Here is an 18284-nt window from a genome sequence, read left to right as displayed (position 1 = left end):
GCTCGAGACACCTGTAGAAAGTGTGCAAGCTTCCGTCAAAACGGTGTGGCCCAAACGCAAAGCCCGGCACTGCTCCGCCACGTAAGCCTGCCACCCCCGGCCAGTAATTGATCCAGGTCAGGAGGATTCCCAAATTCTTCTAGGTTTACTTACCTTTTCAAAGTACCCTCTCTGTCAATTGATAGCAGACATAAGCTTGCCAGTGATGTTTTAGCTGGCCCCGGCAGTAACTTGAGCTCTGCCCTTCCTGGATCCATGCCAGCAGAAGGTTGACGGGGCAGAGCCGAGAGAGCCCTGGATACGCCATTTGCCCTCATTTGTCCACAGAGCACCTACATCTTGGACACATCACTCATTGATAACTGAGGTTCTGTACCTGCTCTTCCACGTGGGAGGTCTTTGCTTAGGGTCCAGGAGATGGAAGCCCCACTGGCCCATGAGTGCGTGCCTCATTGTCTCTGGGTTTCCACAGCGGGGGCTCTTGATGGTCTTAGACCTTTAGGAACATTCACAGTCCCTCTCACCTCACGGACGAGGCTGTCGCCATCACACATTATCATCTTCTAGCATTTTTATAGCCGTGTTTTAGTTGCTCCCAATCTAGCTGGGGTGCCTGATGTGTTTGTCTACCCAGGACCCTTAGAGCAAGGGGCCTGCTCTCTGGAGGGCCCCTCAGGTCGAGATCTGTAGCACACAGAAGGCTGTTAGTTGTTGAAATGGGCTCTGCTCTTCCCTCCTGCTGCTATAGCAACCTTAGTCCAAACCCAAACAAATAACTGTGTTTGCCTTGCCTGTTAAAAATACTAATTAGAAAAAAAGAGAGAGAAACTAAAAAAGAAAAACATTCACTCGTATCACTAGGTTTTATATTTGTCCACATTGACTTCCAGCTCCTCTGCACATGCTTATTCATGTCCATAACTGAGTTTGTAGCCGAATGGGTTGGTTCTTTGCTCTTTTCATTCCTCACCAGGTAGCACTTTCCCCTGTCTTAGCACCTACAGTCCCTTAAGCTCCCTGCTACTTGGGTGAGTGGGTGGAGTCCCCTGTCCCTGGCTGAACATTCAGCCTGTTCCAATCAAAGCCATTATGAATAATGTTGTAACAAATTGTTTTGTGTACATAGCTCTTAATTTTTATTTGCGTTAGCTCCTTGGAGAGATATTATAAGCTAAGAAAATGCACATTTTTATCTAGTTTCTATTCTGTAGGTCTTCCTCCAAACCCATGGCCCTGAATCCCTCACTTCTCTGGATCTGGTCCTTTTCTGGCTGATTCCGCCTCTTTCTGGCTTCCCTTAAGTAGCTCCCACTTTCCTCTGGCAACAAGCTGGTTGGGGGAAAGGCAGCAAGACCCCACTTACGTGTGAATGTCCGATTCCTCCTTCCCTCCCAGGGCCAGCTTCATTTTAAGACAGGAACTAGCTAACTAGAAGGGCAAAGATACAAGTTAAATCAGAGATATGGAACTCAGTGTTTTGCTTTACAACGAGAGAGAGAGGAAAAGAAAGAGAGAGAAAGCATTTTGTACTCTGTTCAGAAATCCAGTAAAAATCTTTAAAAGAAAGTTTTGTTTCCAAATGGCTTTTGCTACTGGGCTATTTTTAGGTAGAAGGGCTTTAATTATACGGGGCCGCCCACACGGGGCTGGGCGACCTCACAGTAAACTGAGGGAGCGGAGAGCTTCCGGACAGGGGCGGAGCACGCAGAGCGGGTCACCGGGGGAAGCCACCTGGCCCTGGGGCCCGGCACGCGGCGCTCCGGGGGGGGGGGGGGGTGGGGTGGGGGTGGGAACCGGGCGGCTCCCCGGCCTCTGGCGCCCCCTGGCGTCTGCAGCGGGAGGCGCAGGCTTTGGAGCGGCGCGGTGCCCCGTCCCGAAAGCTCCAGGTACAGCCGCCTTCGGTCTGGGAGGTAGGAAGAGCCCACCCAGAACCCTAGATCTCCGGGAGCCCCGCAGGCCTCACAGCCCCGCAGGAAGGGCTGTTTAAACTAGAGCTGATTCGAGGTCCTAGCTGGTTGTGATGGTGGGGGGCTGGGGAAGGAATCCTTAGAGAAGGATCAGGACAGAGTTGGGGTGCCTAGGGTGAGCTGGGGTGGGAGGACAGCCTGGGGGCTGAGGGGTAAGGGTCCCAGGTATGTGTGTGTGTGTGGGGGGGTACGGACAAAAACCTGACACACTCCTTCATAAGGCTGGTCTCTTGTTACCTCTACTGCCTCCAGAGTGAATGAAGGCTTTGCCTTAATAATTTCTCCTGGCAAAGCTAGCCTCCGGATATGTCCAGCTTGCTTTTTTATGTTTCTGTAGGTGCTAGATGCTCCTTTGCCTTGGTCTGTTCTCTCTCCTTTTTGTCTCGGATCCCAGAGAAGGCTGGTCACGGAAAGGCTTGACAATGGTCATGCACACCAAGTATAAGGCTGGCTCCATGTGACACTTCTTCGGGGGTGTCATAGTTCAGGCGGGCTCTCTAACTGGGAAAGTTGTAGCCCCCTGGTCAAGGCATCCCTGGGAAGCAGGCTGAGTGCTTTTCATGCGTGGAGAGGGCTGTTCCTGTACCTCTGGAGAGTTCAGGAGGCAAACTTGGCTCATCAACCCTGACCTAGAGCCAGTCTCTGGGGAAGCAGTGTTCACCTTCCCTTGTACCCGTTTGCAGGGCCCGCGGGGCGGACGGCCGCTGGTCAGAGTGGTCCGAAGGCAGCAGTCTCTTCCTGCCCAGGCTGCTTCAGTCCCTGGGGCCTGGGTCAGGATATAAAAAGGTGGCTCGTGAACCAAGCTTGGGCCTCTTAGGTTTAGGGACTGTGCAGCTGGGGCTGGTGTGGGGGAGGGCCTGTCATTTTCTCCACGCTTGTCCCACACCTGGTGGCCCTCAAGAGAGAAGAAGGAGCTGTGGGGCACACACACCCAAGAACCCCTTGCCTGTTTCAGAGAAAAACCAGAAGTGGCGGCCGGGAGCATCCCAGGTAGCTTCCCCCAGCCACTCCGGGGGGGGGGGAACGGGGGGCTGCGCCGTTCTGCGTGCTCAGTGACCGTGCATCCGTGCAGTCTGGATGGTACAGTGGGTGGTGCTACTGACCGGGGCAAGGAGACCGTCCAGGGGTCTGAAGAAAGAGGTGGAGGGGACAGGCCTGCCACGGGGGATTCAGTAATAGCCCTCTGCACTGCGTGTTCTTCCCGTTCCCAGCCCCAAGGACACTACCTGAAGTCTCAAGCATACTTGATGCTTCTTCCTGCCTCAGGGCCTTTGCACACGCTGTTCCCTCTGTGTGGAGGGCCCTCACCTCTCTCTGACCACCACCACCTCCACTATTGGCCTTGCTTACTCTCACTCTTCCTCCAGGTCACAGCCCAGGCTGTGGGGGTCAGTGTCCCTTGCTTGTGCCTTCCCCGCCCCCGCAGCCTTGCCTCCTGCCCAGTCATAGTCCAGTTACTTGTCTTTTGCCCCCACTGGACTCCTCGAACACAGGGACTCACTCACTATGTCATCCCAGTGCCTAGCGGTATCAGACGTACAGGAAGTGCCCAACAAGGTTTGTAGAATGAGCCATCCTACCCAGTGGTGTAGGATGAGCCATCCTGCGGCAATGCCAAGTGAATGGCACCAGCTTAAGATCCTCGGGAATTGTGGGAGATCACGTCAGGATTGTGAGTGGAGGGGCCTGTTGGTTTCTGTAACCTCCTTTCTGTAGGCTTCCCTTTCCTTGTCTCTTCCTTTCTGCCCCCACCCCCACCCCTTCGGGCCTCGTTCTCACCCAGCATGCAACTCTGCTGCCACCTGGGGTCTCTCCAATCACCCAGCTACTCCGAGCAGTTGCATTTTCTCAGCAAAACCCAGGACGAGGGCAGTGCTTAACACAAAGGGAACCTTCCTAAGAAGTCTGAGTTGAAGGGCTTCAGAGAGAGGGGCCTTTCCCTAACCCAGGGGCAGGCAAACATGGCCAAATCCAGCCTGGGCCTCTTCGTACATGGCCTGCAAGCCAAGAATGGTTTTTACATTTATAAAGGGTTATTGAAAACACGGAAACAGTGACAGAGACCATAACGTGGCCCACAACGTCTAAAATATTACCTTTGACCCTTTACAGAAATTCTGTTGTCCCCTCATCTTACAGATGGGAACACTGGGGGACTGCAAGGTTTCCCTAAAATGGCACAGACGAGCCAACGGCAGAAGGAGCTCTCCTGGGCTGGTGGAGAGATCCCTGGACGTGTAGTCAGGAGACCTGGGTTCCAGTCCCACCCAGTCTCCTCTCTGGGCCTCAGTGTCCCCACCGTTTATAATGGTGGTGACTCTAATCTTGTACTCAGGATGCTTCCTGATGTAGGTGCGCACTGCATCTCTGTGATGGTGACAGGGCCACCGAGATCTTTTGTGGTGGATCCACCTTACAGCACTATTTCTCACCGGTAGGCTATGAATTTCTCTGCCTAAGAACAAACAGAGCGGTATGAGTGTGTGTCCGAGGCGGGAGGGGGCTGTCACCGCGCCCCACCTGATGCGTGCCTTCCCTCTGATCCTTCCCCTGTGCAGTGCTACCCTCCAAGCCAGACTGCGGCATCAAGGGGGAGGCCGTGATCGGGAATGACATCCAGCTGACCTGCCAGTCGAAGGAGGGCTCCCCGGCCCCTCAGTACAGTTGGAAGCGCTACGACGTCCTGAACCAGGAGCGGCCAACCCCAGCAGGTAACGGGGTCAGTGGGGAGGACAGGCCCCCACCCACAAATGCTAGGGCCGCCAGGGGAGATCTGGCCTGACCAGTCAGGTCTCCCTGAAGGGCTGCCCGTTTCCTCCCCCGCCCTCCTCCCCCCTGCAGCATCTCTGAGTCTTCTCATGATAATCCCCATCTCACAGGTTGTTGTGGAAAATAAAAGTGAGTCACATAAAGCACTCTGTGGAAGCGCATAATAAATCTTCATCTGTTATCTTTGTTCCGCACAACTCAGTTCCTTGAATAGGCACGTCTGGATAGCCACTCCATGCAAAAGCACCAGGTGGGGTTTTCATTTTGACTGTGATCATGTCCTAAAGTATACATTCGAAGCCTCAAGCCTAGCTCTGGCGCTCCACTCAAGGGCGGCCATTCCCATCGGCATGCCCCATCCAGGCTGGTCCGGCTCAGGCTCCACGGGAGCCCTCCTTCCCAAACTTGCCCTCCGTTTGTGGCCACAGCCCTTTGCACGACCGGGCAGCTGGAAGGGTCCCTCAGTCTCAGGGAAGGAGACGTTAGGTTCAGCGGTGGTGGCCCAGAGACCTGCTTTGTACTAGGCAGCTTGCTCTTTGACCTTTGGTCAGGAAACAAACTGAAAAACAGAACAAAACAACCCTATATAAATATCTTACCGTCATTACCTTGGTGCCCACTGGTGGGGGGGATTCCTCGGTGGTGTCTTTGGGCCTCAGTAGCCCCTGGCACAGTCAGCACTCCTGGAGATCAAACCAGACAAAGTCTGAAAGCTGCCAGCTGGCCTAACTTCTGGGTGGTCTCTCTGCTCGGTGTGGGTGAGGAGGACGTGGGCAGTGAGAGGGGGGCAGAGGGTGGAGACGCCCCGGCTGCATGGACAGGCTGGGCTTTGGTCAAGCAAGGACGATCTTTGTCAGTCTGTCCTTCACTCACCTGGAGGCCAAACGAGAACTTCTTAAAAGTAATAAATACATACATAAATAAATAAAACCCACTCACTCCAATGTGAATTAGAAAGGATATTGTGGATTTCAACAAGTTTCCAGTTCTGTTGACAAATTTCTGGCTGGCAAATTACTATCGAGTGTGTCTGGAATTTCTGGAAACCACCTGGCAGCTCTCGTCTGGGTTCGACAGCCCTGCCTCTCTGGCCTGTGCACGACCCAGTGACTCCAGCAATGGTCACCACGGTGTGCCACGGACAGTGGCTGGTCGGCCCTTCCTTCCAGCGAAGTGTGTGTAGGGAGACCCAAGGCTGGCGAAGATTACACCGTGCTGGCTTTATAGCCAGGGCTGTTGTAAACCAGGGGAGGCATAAGGGCATAAAAGGCTTCCCCAAGGAGGGGGCCCCTGAGGCAGCAGGGTAGCATGGTGGCTAAGAGCATGGTGTGGGCTTGAATCCTGGCCTTGCCACTTGTTAGCTACGTGGCCATGGCAATAGCCTCTCTGTGCCTTCGTTTCTACATCTGTAAGATGGGCATAACACTAGTACTTACTTCACAGAGTTCCTGTGAAGATTAAATAAAAGTACATGTGAAGCATGGAGACCGTGCCTGGTAGGTAGCTGGAATTCCTTAATGCTAGGTGTTATTAACTATGGGGTACGTGAGCTAGATCCTTAAGGATGAGTAGGGTAGGCATGGCAAATATCCCGGGAATCGCGAGTATTCTGTGCAGCCGAGGGTAGGGAGCATGCGTTGCAGGGAGGAGGGGGTACCACTTTAAGAAAAGCAGCGATGGGGGATCATGAAGAACCTGTGCATGGGGCCAGAGAGGCCGGCCTTTGCCCTGCAGCCCTAGGCACCTTCTGAGGGGCATCACAGATGACTGCCCTGCTCATGCTCTCCGGCCTCCATCAGGAAAGACTTCCAACCTTCGTCTTTCAGTGATTCAAAAGGGGAGAAACTTGAGGACATGAAAGAGGGTCAAAGGGAGACTCACATACGTACTTTGGAAAAGCTTCATCCTGCTTCAAGTTAAGGTTTGCTCAGAGTCAGAGTCCAGATCTGGGAGTGCCAGCCAAGAGTGTGGTTAATGGTAAAAGTTAGGCAAGCTTGCATCTGGTGTTGGATGGAACGGGGTGGGGTTCGTTCTCAGAGCCTTCGGACTCCACCTGCCTCACGGAGCACCAGAGTCAGACCAAACCCAGTTCTGATTTTTAAAACATTTCAGTCCACAGTGGACAATTTGAGAGAAGGGTTCCTCCACCCTTCTCTATCTGAAGACAGAAGAGATTGCTTCCTTTCACTTAGTAATCAATGGAAACAAGCCAGCAGCGAAAAGAACAGGGACTCTGGAATCAGTAAATAAGAATTTCAGTCCTGACGTTTCTACCTTGTAGCTATAAGTCACTCACAGCCTCTCTGACCCTTAGAATCCTCATCTGAAAACCCTGGGATGAAAACCCAGAAGGCTGGAAAGAGGAAAGAGGAGATCCCATGTGTGATAGTTCTGAATATCCTTTGTAAGGCAGCTGAACTTCATGTACTGAAGGAGTAGGAATTTGGCTATCAAGGAAGGAGGGAGGGGTAATTCTGGGGGCTAGAGCACTTTAGAGGAGGAGGTTCTTGAAGGATCAAAGGGTGGGTATGCGCCCTGCAGCTAGGGAGGATCTTGAGCATCCTGAGTGAAAGGTGGCAGCCATAGGGTCAGGATTGTGGGGGTGGAGAGCGGCCAGGGACAGGAAAGTTAAACCTTGCCAATTTGACATCAGTGCCTCTGGGAGACGGGGTTTCTCTCTGCGAAATCTCCCCAGCTGGAGCCCAGGGAAGTGGGAGGCTGACGGTCCTGTGCGTTCCTCTTCTTGACCACAAGGTGTCGCCACTGCAGCGAAAACATCAGCTTTAGCAGGATTTCAGAAACTGTATTAGGTCGTTTCCAAGAGGAAAAGGGGCTTGGCAGCCCAAGCTCAGAGTCAGAGCAGATCTTGTGGCACTGGATATGCACTGGTTAATTCCAGACAAGCTTCTAATGTCCACCGTTTCCTTTGCGGAACAAGGCCCAGAGTCCAAAGCTGGGCTCTGATAACCGGAAAGGTCCTGGAGGCAGTCCGAGGTCTTCTGTCCTGATCGGTCGGCAAGGTGCTGTGTACACCTTACACATAGACTGAATCTCTATTTTTTTTTTTTTTTAAGATTTTATTTATTTATTTGAGAGAGAGAGAGAGCAGGGGAGGGTCAGAGGGAGAGGGAGAGAGAGACTCCAAGCAGACTCCGTGCTGAGTGTGGAGCCTGATAACTCGGCTCAATCTCACAACCTTGAGAACATGACCTGAGCCGAAATCAAGAGTTGGACGCTCAACCGCTGAGTCACCCAGGTGCCCCAAGATGCCTCTTAAAAATAAAAAAAAAATCCAACTAGTTTAGAAAATAAGACCATTAGGGAGGAGGAGTTAAGATGTCAGAGGAGTAGGGGGACCCTAAGTTTGTCTCGTCCCTCGAATGCAACTAGATACTTATGAAATCATTCTGAACACCTAAGAAATCAATTGGAGTTTCTGAGAAAACAAATACTGCAAGTCTACAAGCAGGAAAGTGACCACCATTTGGAAGTTAGGAGGTGCAGAGACCTGAATCCAGTGTGATAAAGCGGAGTATACGGCCGCAGGGAGAGAGCCTGCTTAAGGAGGCTACTACAAAGCATTATAAGCAGCGGAGTGCAAAATCGGAACTTTTAGAAGTCCACTGCAGTGGGGGACGTGCCTGGTTTAAAGGTGCTCAGGTGGCAAAGTGGGGCGGAATCCCAGATGTGACACCATGATCTGAGGATACAAACATAGTGATTCCACTAGGCGCCTGCACCCCAATGCTTATAGCAACAAGGTCCACAATAGCCAAACTATGGAAAGAGCCCAGATGTCCATTGACAGATGAATGGATAAAGAAGAAGTGGTGTATATATATACAAGGGAATATTACTCAGCCATCAAAAAAAAAATGAAATCTTGCCACTTGCAATGATGTGGATGGAACTGGAGGGTATTATGTTAAGCAAAATAAGTCAAGAGAGAGACAATTATCATATGATTTCACTCATATGTGGAATTTAAGAAACAAAACAGATGAACATAGGCAAAGGGAAGGGAAAATAAGAGAAAAACAGAGAGGAAGGCAAATCATAAGAGATGCTGAACTCTAGGAAACAAACCGAGGAGAGGTGGGTGGGGGGATGGGGTAACTGGGTGATGGGCACTGGGAGGGCACAGGAGGTAATGAGCAGTGGGTGTTATATGCAACTGATGAATCACTAAATTCTACCCCTGAGATTAATAATACACTGTATGTTAACCAACTTTAATTTTTAAAAATTTTAAAAGAAAAGAAAAGAAGACCATTATTACTATAACCTCCATTTAGGGACACCCAGTGCTCATTAGCAAATTAGAAGCTCTAAGAGTTCTGTTGTTAAAAAATGTATTTAACCCTCTCTCAATGATTTTGAAATTTGCTTTGGTCATGGACTGCTTTTTTAGTACCGTATGTTAATGTCACGTGTAAGCAATATTCCAGAAAACATTTGGAGGCATGAAATTCTAGGGTAGAAACATATAGAGAATGAGCATCCAGAAGATACAGCTGGGGGTTTCAAGGGAAGAATCTGAAGAAAGTACATAGGAAAAGATTGGAAGAAAATAACCCAAATCATCAGCTGTTATTTCTAGCTGGTGAAATTATGGATGATTTTATTTTATTCTCTGTTCTTTATACCAGCTTTCCCTGACCCTTCAGATGAGATTAAACTCCCTTGCTATAAACTCAAATAGCATTTCCATTTCTAACTCTAATCACCCTGTGATCACCCTGGTTTCTTGTCTGTCAGCCCTCAGGCCAGGACAGAGAGTGTCTTCATCTTTAGGGCTATGGCGATCAAGCTTCTAAAGGTTTTCTGGACTGGATTGATTTAAATAATAGCTTCATATCATGTACAAATTCTTATAATGAACCTACATTAGTTGTGTAATACCTATTTTTTTAAAGAAAATTGTCAACTGCTCCAGAGAGTTCTAGACCTAAAACAGGATCATTTCTTAATTTTGTGACATTTGGCAAGTACCTTAACTTCTCGAAGCCTCCAGTTACATCTGTGACATTGGAGATTGAGTATTTGTCCCACTTCCCGTACAAGATTGCTGACAAAATCACAAGACATCACATTTGAGGAAGTATACGGAGTAGCACATCCAGACAAGGGAAATCTGCACCAGATACAATCTGGCAAGAGATTGGAGGTGGGGCAAGGGGGGGGGGGCCGCACAGCAGGGGGACTGGCCAGAGATAAAGCTCAGGTGATTGCAGGACCAGATCTGTAACCCTGTGATGGCATTAAGAAGCTTGGACTTGTTATTTTTTTTTTTTACATTTTTATTTTAATTGCAGTTAACACACAGTGTAATATTAATTTCAGGTGTACAATATAGGGATTCAACACTTTCACACATCACCTGGTGCTCATCACAAGTGTGCTCCTTAATCCCCATCACCTGTTTAACCTTCCCCCATGGTAACCATCAGTTTGTTCTCTAGAGTTAAGCATCTTTTTCTTGATTTGTCTCTCTTTTTTTCCCTTTGCTCATTTGTTTTGTTTCTTAAATTCCACATATATGGACAACAGTATGGAGGTTCCTCAAAAAGTGAAAAATAGAACTACACTATGATCCAGTAATCCTACTACTGGGTATTTACTCAAAGAATACAAAAACACAAATTCAAAGGGATACATGCACCCCTACGTTTGTAGCAGCATTATTTACAATAGTCAAGTTATGGAAGCTGCCCAAGTGTCTATTCACTGATGAATGGATAAAGAAGAAGTGTTATGTGTATGCAATGTAATATTCAGCCATAAAAAAAGAAGGAAATCTTGCCATTTGCAACAACATGGAACTGGAGGGTATAATACTAAGCGAAATAAGTGAGTCAGAGAAAGCCTGGACTTGTTGTTGAAGATTAGGAGCCACCTCTGGAATGTCTGAGCCGTACAGTGACTGGGTCCCACTTGCCAGGTCAAACATCTCCTCTGGATGAAATGCAACCGTTACCTGGTGGCAGAAGATCTTACAAGGCTAACTCTGCCGCAGATTAGAGGAAATGGTCTCTAACTCTCCACTCAAGATAGCAGTTATGACAAAGCATCTTTGAGGACAGGGCATATAAAGAGGTCTAAGCATAAAGCTCTCCCTTTCAAGGTGAAGAGATTCATAGGATCACAGATTTGGCAGGAAGGTTTCTCATGAGGACTATTGGACCATTCTTGATTTCTCAAAGACTTCTTCCACGAGTCCAAGCTCAAGGACTCAGTTTCGGAAGACCATAAAAGTGGTTATAACCGTATCTTCTAATTAGAAAGCATTTTCATGTAATACATATCTATTTTATGTTTCCCGAGCACTTACTACACATCAGGTGTTCCGATGTGGGCTTGCATTGATCAGTACCTCATTTTATGCTATTAGCGTGCCTCACACAGACTCTTGTTATTTATAAGTAGAGAAGCTAAGGTTCAGTGAAGCTAAGTTCCTGGGCCAAGGTCACAGAATTAATCAGGGGCAGAACCAGGGGGCCTGACTGAATTCTGAGCACTTCAGAATTGGGCATCCTGCCTGCAGCGCCCCTGGGAGGCCTAGAGGTGGATACTCTGTCTCTCTCCATGTTTCAGAGGAGGCTCGGACAAGTTCAGCTGCAGTGCTCGTGTCTGCCTAGGAATTCAGGTCTCCAGATTCCTAGGTGTTTCCACTGACCTGTGGTGCCTGGGCTCCTCACCCTCACTGTTCTTCCTTCCCAGTCACAGGCCAGACCTTGTCTCTGAAGAACATCTCCACAGATATGTCGGGTTATTACATCTGCACCTCCAGCAATGAGGTGGGGACTGCGTCCTGTAACATCACCGTGGCTGTCAGACCTCGTAAGAGCGGGTTGGGGGGCGAGCGGGGGAGGGGAGTGGACCAATGCCGAAAGATCACTGGCTTGGGGTCCAAAGAGGCAGCTGAGAGAGACGCTGTGGAGGTGAATTGGGGAGCCTCTTCGGCAGGGTAGCTGGGGTGACCTCAGCCAGACGCTCCCGGCCTAGAGGTCAGTCCAGGTCCCTTGGTTCTTTGCAAATAGAGTCTCAGACTGACTTCTGGAGACCTGCTCAGCCCTGCCTGCCTTTAGGGCCACTCAGTGGGCCTGAGGGAAGTGTCCAGAGTCAGCTGCCACGGAGCCTGGACCTTATTTTTGGGGTGGGTCACCTCCAGCAGCTCAAGGACAAGCTAGATTACGAGTTGGCATGGCTGACAGCTGAGGACTTGGCAGGAGCCTGGGTCGTCCAGGGAGTGTTGAGATGCAGATCTACTGGCCTGTGCATCTTTGCATCCGCCTCCATCCTGAAGCGTAGTCTCTAGACCTACCTGGTCACCTTTCTGCAAGGCCATGCCCTTCATGGCGTGTTACTAGAAGCTGACAGTACTCCCTGGGCTGGGAGGGAGGCTGGGCCTGCCCAGAGGCTTCCCTCACCCTGGCTCACCAGCCCCAGATGCCTGGGCTCAGGTCAGGACTCAGGAGGTGCCCCGCTGCCCTGCTCTGTCTCTTGCAGCCTCCATGAACGTGGCCTTGTATGCGGGCATTGCGGGCGGCCTGATTGCAGCCATCATCATCCTTGGCATTGTCGTCTACTGTTGCTGCTGCCGCCAGCAGGAGGACGAGGCTGAGGACATGGAGCCGTGAGTGCTTGCAGGCACCTGTTGGCGGGGGCCTGAGCAGGGGGCGAGGACATGTCACAGCACCTCATGGCCTTTGCCACTCACACCACCCCCGGGGACAGTGGCCCCCAAGTGGCCTTGCCGTCCTGGTGCCCGACTGCAAGGCCCGTAGTTCCCCAGGCTTCTTGTGGCCTGTCCGGGGCAAGCGCGGGTGGGGCCCCCTCCAGGGGCTGGTCCCTCCTGGTCTGGCGGAGCCGGCCCGTTCCTACAACACTCTGAGCTCATGAGCAGAGCAAGTCTGTGCCACCCGCCTATCCACTCGGAGCCAGCCCCCCAGCCCAGGGTCCCTTCGCATCTGGGCGGGGAGGGACGGCAGGTGCGATGGCTGATCTTCCCATAAGGAGCACTGGGCCCAGCTCCCCCAGCCTGAGCGAGGGCAAATTCTTCCCCTCTGTCCTCACTGCTCTCAGGAATCGGGCGGCCTACCAGAAGGCTCCAAAGCAGGTGGAAGAGCTTCAGACAGAGCAGGACGAGGAGGATGACTAGGGGCAAGAAGACCAGAAGAGCGCTGGGCAGGGGTCCCCCCGCCACGCTGACCGGTGACCGGAGCATGCCGCACGCAGGCTGAGGTGGGGGGAAGATGGGTGCTCATTCCTCTGCCGCCTGACTCCCCTCTCCTTGCCCCATTTTTCTGGCCCTCCATTCCCGTCATTGATGGGATGCTTCTTCCCTATGTCATCTGCTGGAGGACTTGGCTAAGGGGACCTTACTGGTGACTGACCCTGCCAAGGGCCCTCACCCACAAAGTGGCCCCTTCCCACTGCCATGCCTAGCTCGCAGCCTGGCCCCCAGCCTGGAGCCGGCCGCAGCCTTACCTTCCTGGCGGGGGGCTCCGAGGCCCAGGGCAGAGCCTGGGTGCCCCTGGTTGCGAGCCCTCCGAAATGTGTGCTCCCCGCATGCACAGCACCTGGGGGAGCCCCTGGGGGAGGGGTTGAAGTCAGTACATACTTGTTGAATAAATGAGTCTTGGAAGGACTCCCTATTATTTATCCAACCTAAATGAAAACTCCTGCTTCAGGACCCACTTTGGCCTCAAGCTCCCTTTCCAGCTCATCTCCCGCCACTTCCCTGTACAGTCCAGAAACTCTCTGCAAGGGCCACCTTCCGCTCCCCTGCACACATCCTCAGGGGCCCCTCACTTTCTCTCCCTGGCTGGGATGCTGTTTCCATCGCCACCTGTCCCAACAGGCCCGCCTCAAAATCCCAGTGCTTCCTATAACTGGACCCTGATCTCCCCGACACATGGGAACAATCTTGTCACCTTGTCTCACACTCATCATGGGCCACACGGCAGTTTTCTGAGCATTAGCCTATCCCTAGGCTAATGTCTGAGCTCCTTGGGCCAGAGCCCAGCCTTCACTCCCCCCCGCCACATCCCAGGAGCCCTCCCAGCAGGTGCTCACTCCAGCTGAATCTGGGTGCCTATCTTGATAGGTTGCGTCTCCCCCTCCCTGGTTTCTCTGAGATGTTTGTAGACTCACGACTCCTCCCCCCAAACCCCTTGGCTACTTTAGTGAAGGGAGTGTGTGCTGATGTAAGTGAACACACACGTGTGCACAAGCAGGGGATTGTTTTGGCTGGTCCCACATGCTCACTTCATGATGACTCTTCTCGAGAATACCTGGCATGACCTCCCCTGCTTCCTGACCCCTATCTCTGGCCCTGCTCCCCCACCGGCCTGGCGTGTCACCCACTGTCAGATCACAAGCACTGTCCCAGCTTCGGGTTCGTGGCCTGGTGGCTAGTCTCACCCAAGTGCAGTTACATCATTGTCTTTTCTGGATGGTCAGCAAACTAGTTCTCGAAACCTATCATCCATTTGTGATTAAAAAATATATATATAGGGGCGCCTGGGTGGCTCAGTTGGTTAAGCGACTGCCTTCGGCTCAGGTCATGATCCTGGAGTCCCGGGATCGAGTCCCGCATCGGGCTCCCTGCTCGGCAGGGAGTCTGCTTCTCCCTCTGACCCTCCTCCCTCTCATGCTCTCTGTCTCTCATTCTCTCTCTCTCAAATAAATAAAAATAAAATCTTAAAAAAAAATATATATATATATATACACACACATATACACATATATGTATATATTTTGTTACATTCTTCACTTCATTCAAAATGCGATCAGTAGTGATAAATTTGTTAGTGGAAATTCTTATTTCCTTTTTAACGTGGGTTTGTTCACACCGAGGGAAAGCTCGCGTCCCGTGGGTTTGTGTCTACTTACCGCACGCCTCTCTGCATCCTAGGAAGGGCGAGGCAGGGTGACGGGGGAGCAGAAGGTGGGATCTGTGGGTCGCAGTGCCTGTGGCCACAGTAGGGTCAGGCAGGGTCTCTAGTGGGTGCTGCGGCCAGGACAGAACCCGCCCTGGTAGCAGAGGAATGTTCCAGGTGAAGTGCCAGACAGACGGCGGTGGGCCTGGCCGTCGGCGAGCGGGCTTCCGGGAAGGGGGTGGCGATGTTCGTACCAGTTATACCCAGGATGGGGCCCTCCTGGGAGACGAGGAGGCAATCCTCCTGTTCCAGCTGTCGGACAGAACAGGCGGCTCTCGCTCCCCAAACCTGCGACGCTGTCACTCCTGCCACCCATTCAAAGTCCTCTCGCCATGTCCCTTCCCATGGCACCTTGTGCCCCCTCCTGTCCCAGCACCCATCACGCGGTACTGTCCCCCCCACGGGCTGTTTCTGCGTCGGCCTCTGAGATTTGTGAGGGCAGGAGCTGAATCTCGTTCATGGCCTGGCCCATGTTGGCACTGGAGACATGTGTGCTCAGTAAATAATGTTTGGTGCCAACATTTCTTGCCCAAGGGCATCTCCTGGGCCTCTGCACCTTGAGGTGCCTTCCCGGCCTCGCGGGCAAGGCTCTAGAAGCGTGTTCTTGACGGAGCTGTGGCAGGGGCGGCCCCCTCCCCTGCTTGGGGCTGGCTCGGCTCGCCGTCCCGGAAAGGCTCTAAGGCTCACATGCCTTAGCTTCAGGCTCGGGTAAGAAAATGAGGGAAATCAGGACCCATTGCGCTCATTCAATAACCTTCAATCAGCTACTGCCTCGATTTAAAATGACAAATCGTTTGTGAGCACCTACTATGTGCTGGCTGCAGGGTATATAACGGTCACCAAGACACCATTACTCAGGAGGAGCTGAAGTCTAACTGGCGTTCTCTCACGTGAGTCTCAAACCACGTTATCAGCTGCTGAGGCTACAGTCTCCTGCTGAATTTATTTCAGTCCAGAAACGGTGGGAATGAGACGGTTGCAGGTTCTCTTAGAGTCAAAGTTAGCGATCCCAGTGTCCGTAGGCTGCCAGGCATTCCCTTCCCAATGCATGGTTTGCAGCTGACAGGTCAGAGACTTAACGGTGCTTGAGAAGAGAGACAAAGGCACCATTGTTTGAGGACAGACAGTGTGCTAGACACTTGTTAGGCATTTGAGACAGTTTTTCATACAATCCTTACTGACAGTTTCAAATATTAGGGCACATGGCAAGACGAGGCGTGCATATTATCACCAAAGGAAGGACTCTGGCTGCCCGGAGAGGTCCCTTCAAAGTTGTATGGACTTGGTAAATCAGCCACTCTTCAGGGGCGTGGTCTTAAGTTGCTTTTGTGCATGCCCCCACTGCACTGGCTTCCGAAGGCAGAGTGACATTAACCAACCTCACAGAGCCTGATGTACAATACTAACAGTGAACACTCAGATAGCACTTCTTCTGGACCAGCCACTGTTCCAAACACTTCCCATATAGCTCTCATAATCCTCACAGCAATGCTGCGAGTTAGGTGCTATTATTATTCCCATTTTACAGTGGAGGAAGCTGAGGCACAGTGAGTTTGAGCAAGCTGAATAAGCACAGAATGTCACTTTGTGATTTGCAGCTACTAAGCAGACCAGACTGTCTACCTACCCGAGGCATTCTCACCCCGTTAGCTCCGTGCCCTCAGTTGCTTCCTGAACATGGAGTCAGGACAAGGGAACAGCTTCTCTACAGCACTGTGTATCACCAGGCATCGTGTCATCTTGGGGGGACTGTGAAGCATTCACCAGCCTTGCCCCATCCCTGCAGGTTCTGGTTCAGGGCCCTGAGCATCTGCAGGGGCGAGGCCCAGTCCCGACTGGAAAGTGCTGTCCTGTGGGAAGGACCTCCTTGGGGACACTTGCTATTGGCTCTTGAGTTTGCTCGCGGAGATTGGCTATCTTCCGGCTGATTTCCAGAGAGGTCTTTCTACCCTCTCCATTACAGACGAGGAAGCTGAGGCTCAGGGAGATAGCATCATTAGAGTTAACATAGCTGGTAGGTATCAGAATAAGGATCAGACTCAGTTCTGTCTGATTCTGAAGGCCACGCTCATTCCACTTGAGCACATGTCCTCCTGACCCCATGCATATGTACAAGATGACTGAACGGGGAAAAGACAGGGATGGAGAAAGAGTTACAGGGTTTTTATTTGTTTTAAATTGGTATATGGGGATTGTTACCTATTAAAATACAGGCATTTCAGATATAACACTAGATGTGCATTTCCAAAAACTGCTGCATTCTGCAAAATCACATGCTAAAAATAAGAGGACTTACAAGAAAACTAGGAGAAGAGGCAGACCACAGAAAACCAGTGGAACTTTGTAACTGGATCCTTTTAAAACAACAATCCTGGTAAAAATACAGTGGTATTAAATCTATGCCGTTAACAGCAAATATCATAGTCATCAAACTTTGACCCTCAAGACCTTTTGGCTTTCCTTTCTATAGTGACTGACTTACCAAAATTAAAAAATGATCCAAGAAATTCATCTGGCTATAGAGTTGGGGGGGTCTCCCTTTAAAAATTTTGGCTTTTATCAAGTGCATTGATTTTTAGCTATGTGCTTATCTTTGTACTTGAATTCTCTTGTTAGTGTGTGGATATATCCTGCCTTTGCCAGTTGTGAGAGAGGGCCAGGATTGCTACAAGGTGGGTTTACCATTAGCTCGTGTTTTTTAAAAAACAATCTTTCCTTCTTTTTTTTTAAGATTTATTTATTTATTTGAGAGAGAGAGAGTGCAGGGGGCAGGGCTGGAGGGAGAGGGAGACAATCTTCAAGCAGACCTCCCACCGAGCGTGGAGCTGGACACGGAGCTGGATCGGGACCCTGAGATCATGACCTGAGCCAAAATCAAGAGCTGGATGCTCAACAGACTGAGCCACCCAGGCACCCCCTTCCTCTTTTTTTTTTTTTAATGCAAAAGGTCTTTTAGTATTAGTCAACTTAAGCCAAGTTATGTCCTGGTAACAATGTAAAGTTTCAGTGGCTTACAACAACAAAGGGTTATTTCTTGCTCGTATTACCTGCTATCTCAGGTTAGCTCAGCCCTGCTGCACATCTTCCTCATTCTGGGATGCAGGCTGAAGATTAACCCAGCTCTTGGGACAGTGCATCTCACAGCAGAGGGAAAAGAAAAAATGAAAGACTTTGAGGAGACTCATAAAGGTTCTGCTTGGCAAGGGCTGCCACCCCTTCTGCTCCTATTTTGTGGCACAGAGCAAGTCACATGTCATTGGGACATGGGCCCACTGTCCTTCTCAGGGAGAAACAGTGAATATATTGAATCATCAAACCTTCGCTGTCTCCTCCTCTATACTCATAGCATCCCCATACAGTTTACCATAAAACAAAGTGGATCGATTCTTGAAATCACTTAACTTGAAGCCACTTCTTGAATGAAAGGAAGGCACTTGTGCAGTATCTTTAGCTCTTTTATTAAGGCCATCATGTATTGCTCAGGGTTTGTCTTTCATTGTGGGAAAGCTTGCTCCTCATGTCTGGGAAAGCCATCACCTTCCCAACGCCCAAAAGGACGAGGGGAGGGAAGGGGGCGAACCCTTCCAGAACCCAGTGAGAGCTA

The 18284-nt window shown here is 50.9% G+C and overlaps 1 protein-coding gene across 1 annotated transcript in view; it reads left to right on the top strand.

The window, feature by feature from the left end:
* Window positions 1-13405, top strand: part of GPA33 (glycoprotein A33) — a 41165-nt gene extending 27760 nt beyond the window's left edge. Inside the window, exons 4-7 of the mRNA XM_081824523.1 lie at window positions 4526-4678; window positions 11457-11576; window positions 12246-12372; window positions 12822-13405. Coding sequence (XP_081680649.1) covers window positions 4526-4678; window positions 11457-11576; window positions 12246-12372; window positions 12822-12897 — 476 coding nt within the window. The 3' untranslated portion in view covers window positions 12898-13405. The remainder of the gene's footprint in view (window positions 1-4525; window positions 4679-11456; window positions 11577-12245; window positions 12373-12821) is intronic.
* The last annotated feature ends 4879 nt before the right edge of the window (window positions 13406-18284 follow it).

Source organism: Leptonychotes weddellii, chromosome 6 (assembly GCF_054177405.1).
Source record: "Leptonychotes weddellii isolate Sample4059 chromosome 6, ASM5417740v2, whole genome shotgun sequence".
NCBI classification, from domain to species: Eukaryota; Metazoa; Chordata; class Mammalia; order Carnivora; family Phocidae; genus Leptonychotes; species Leptonychotes weddellii.
This window is presented reverse-complemented; position numbering and strand designations above follow the sequence as displayed.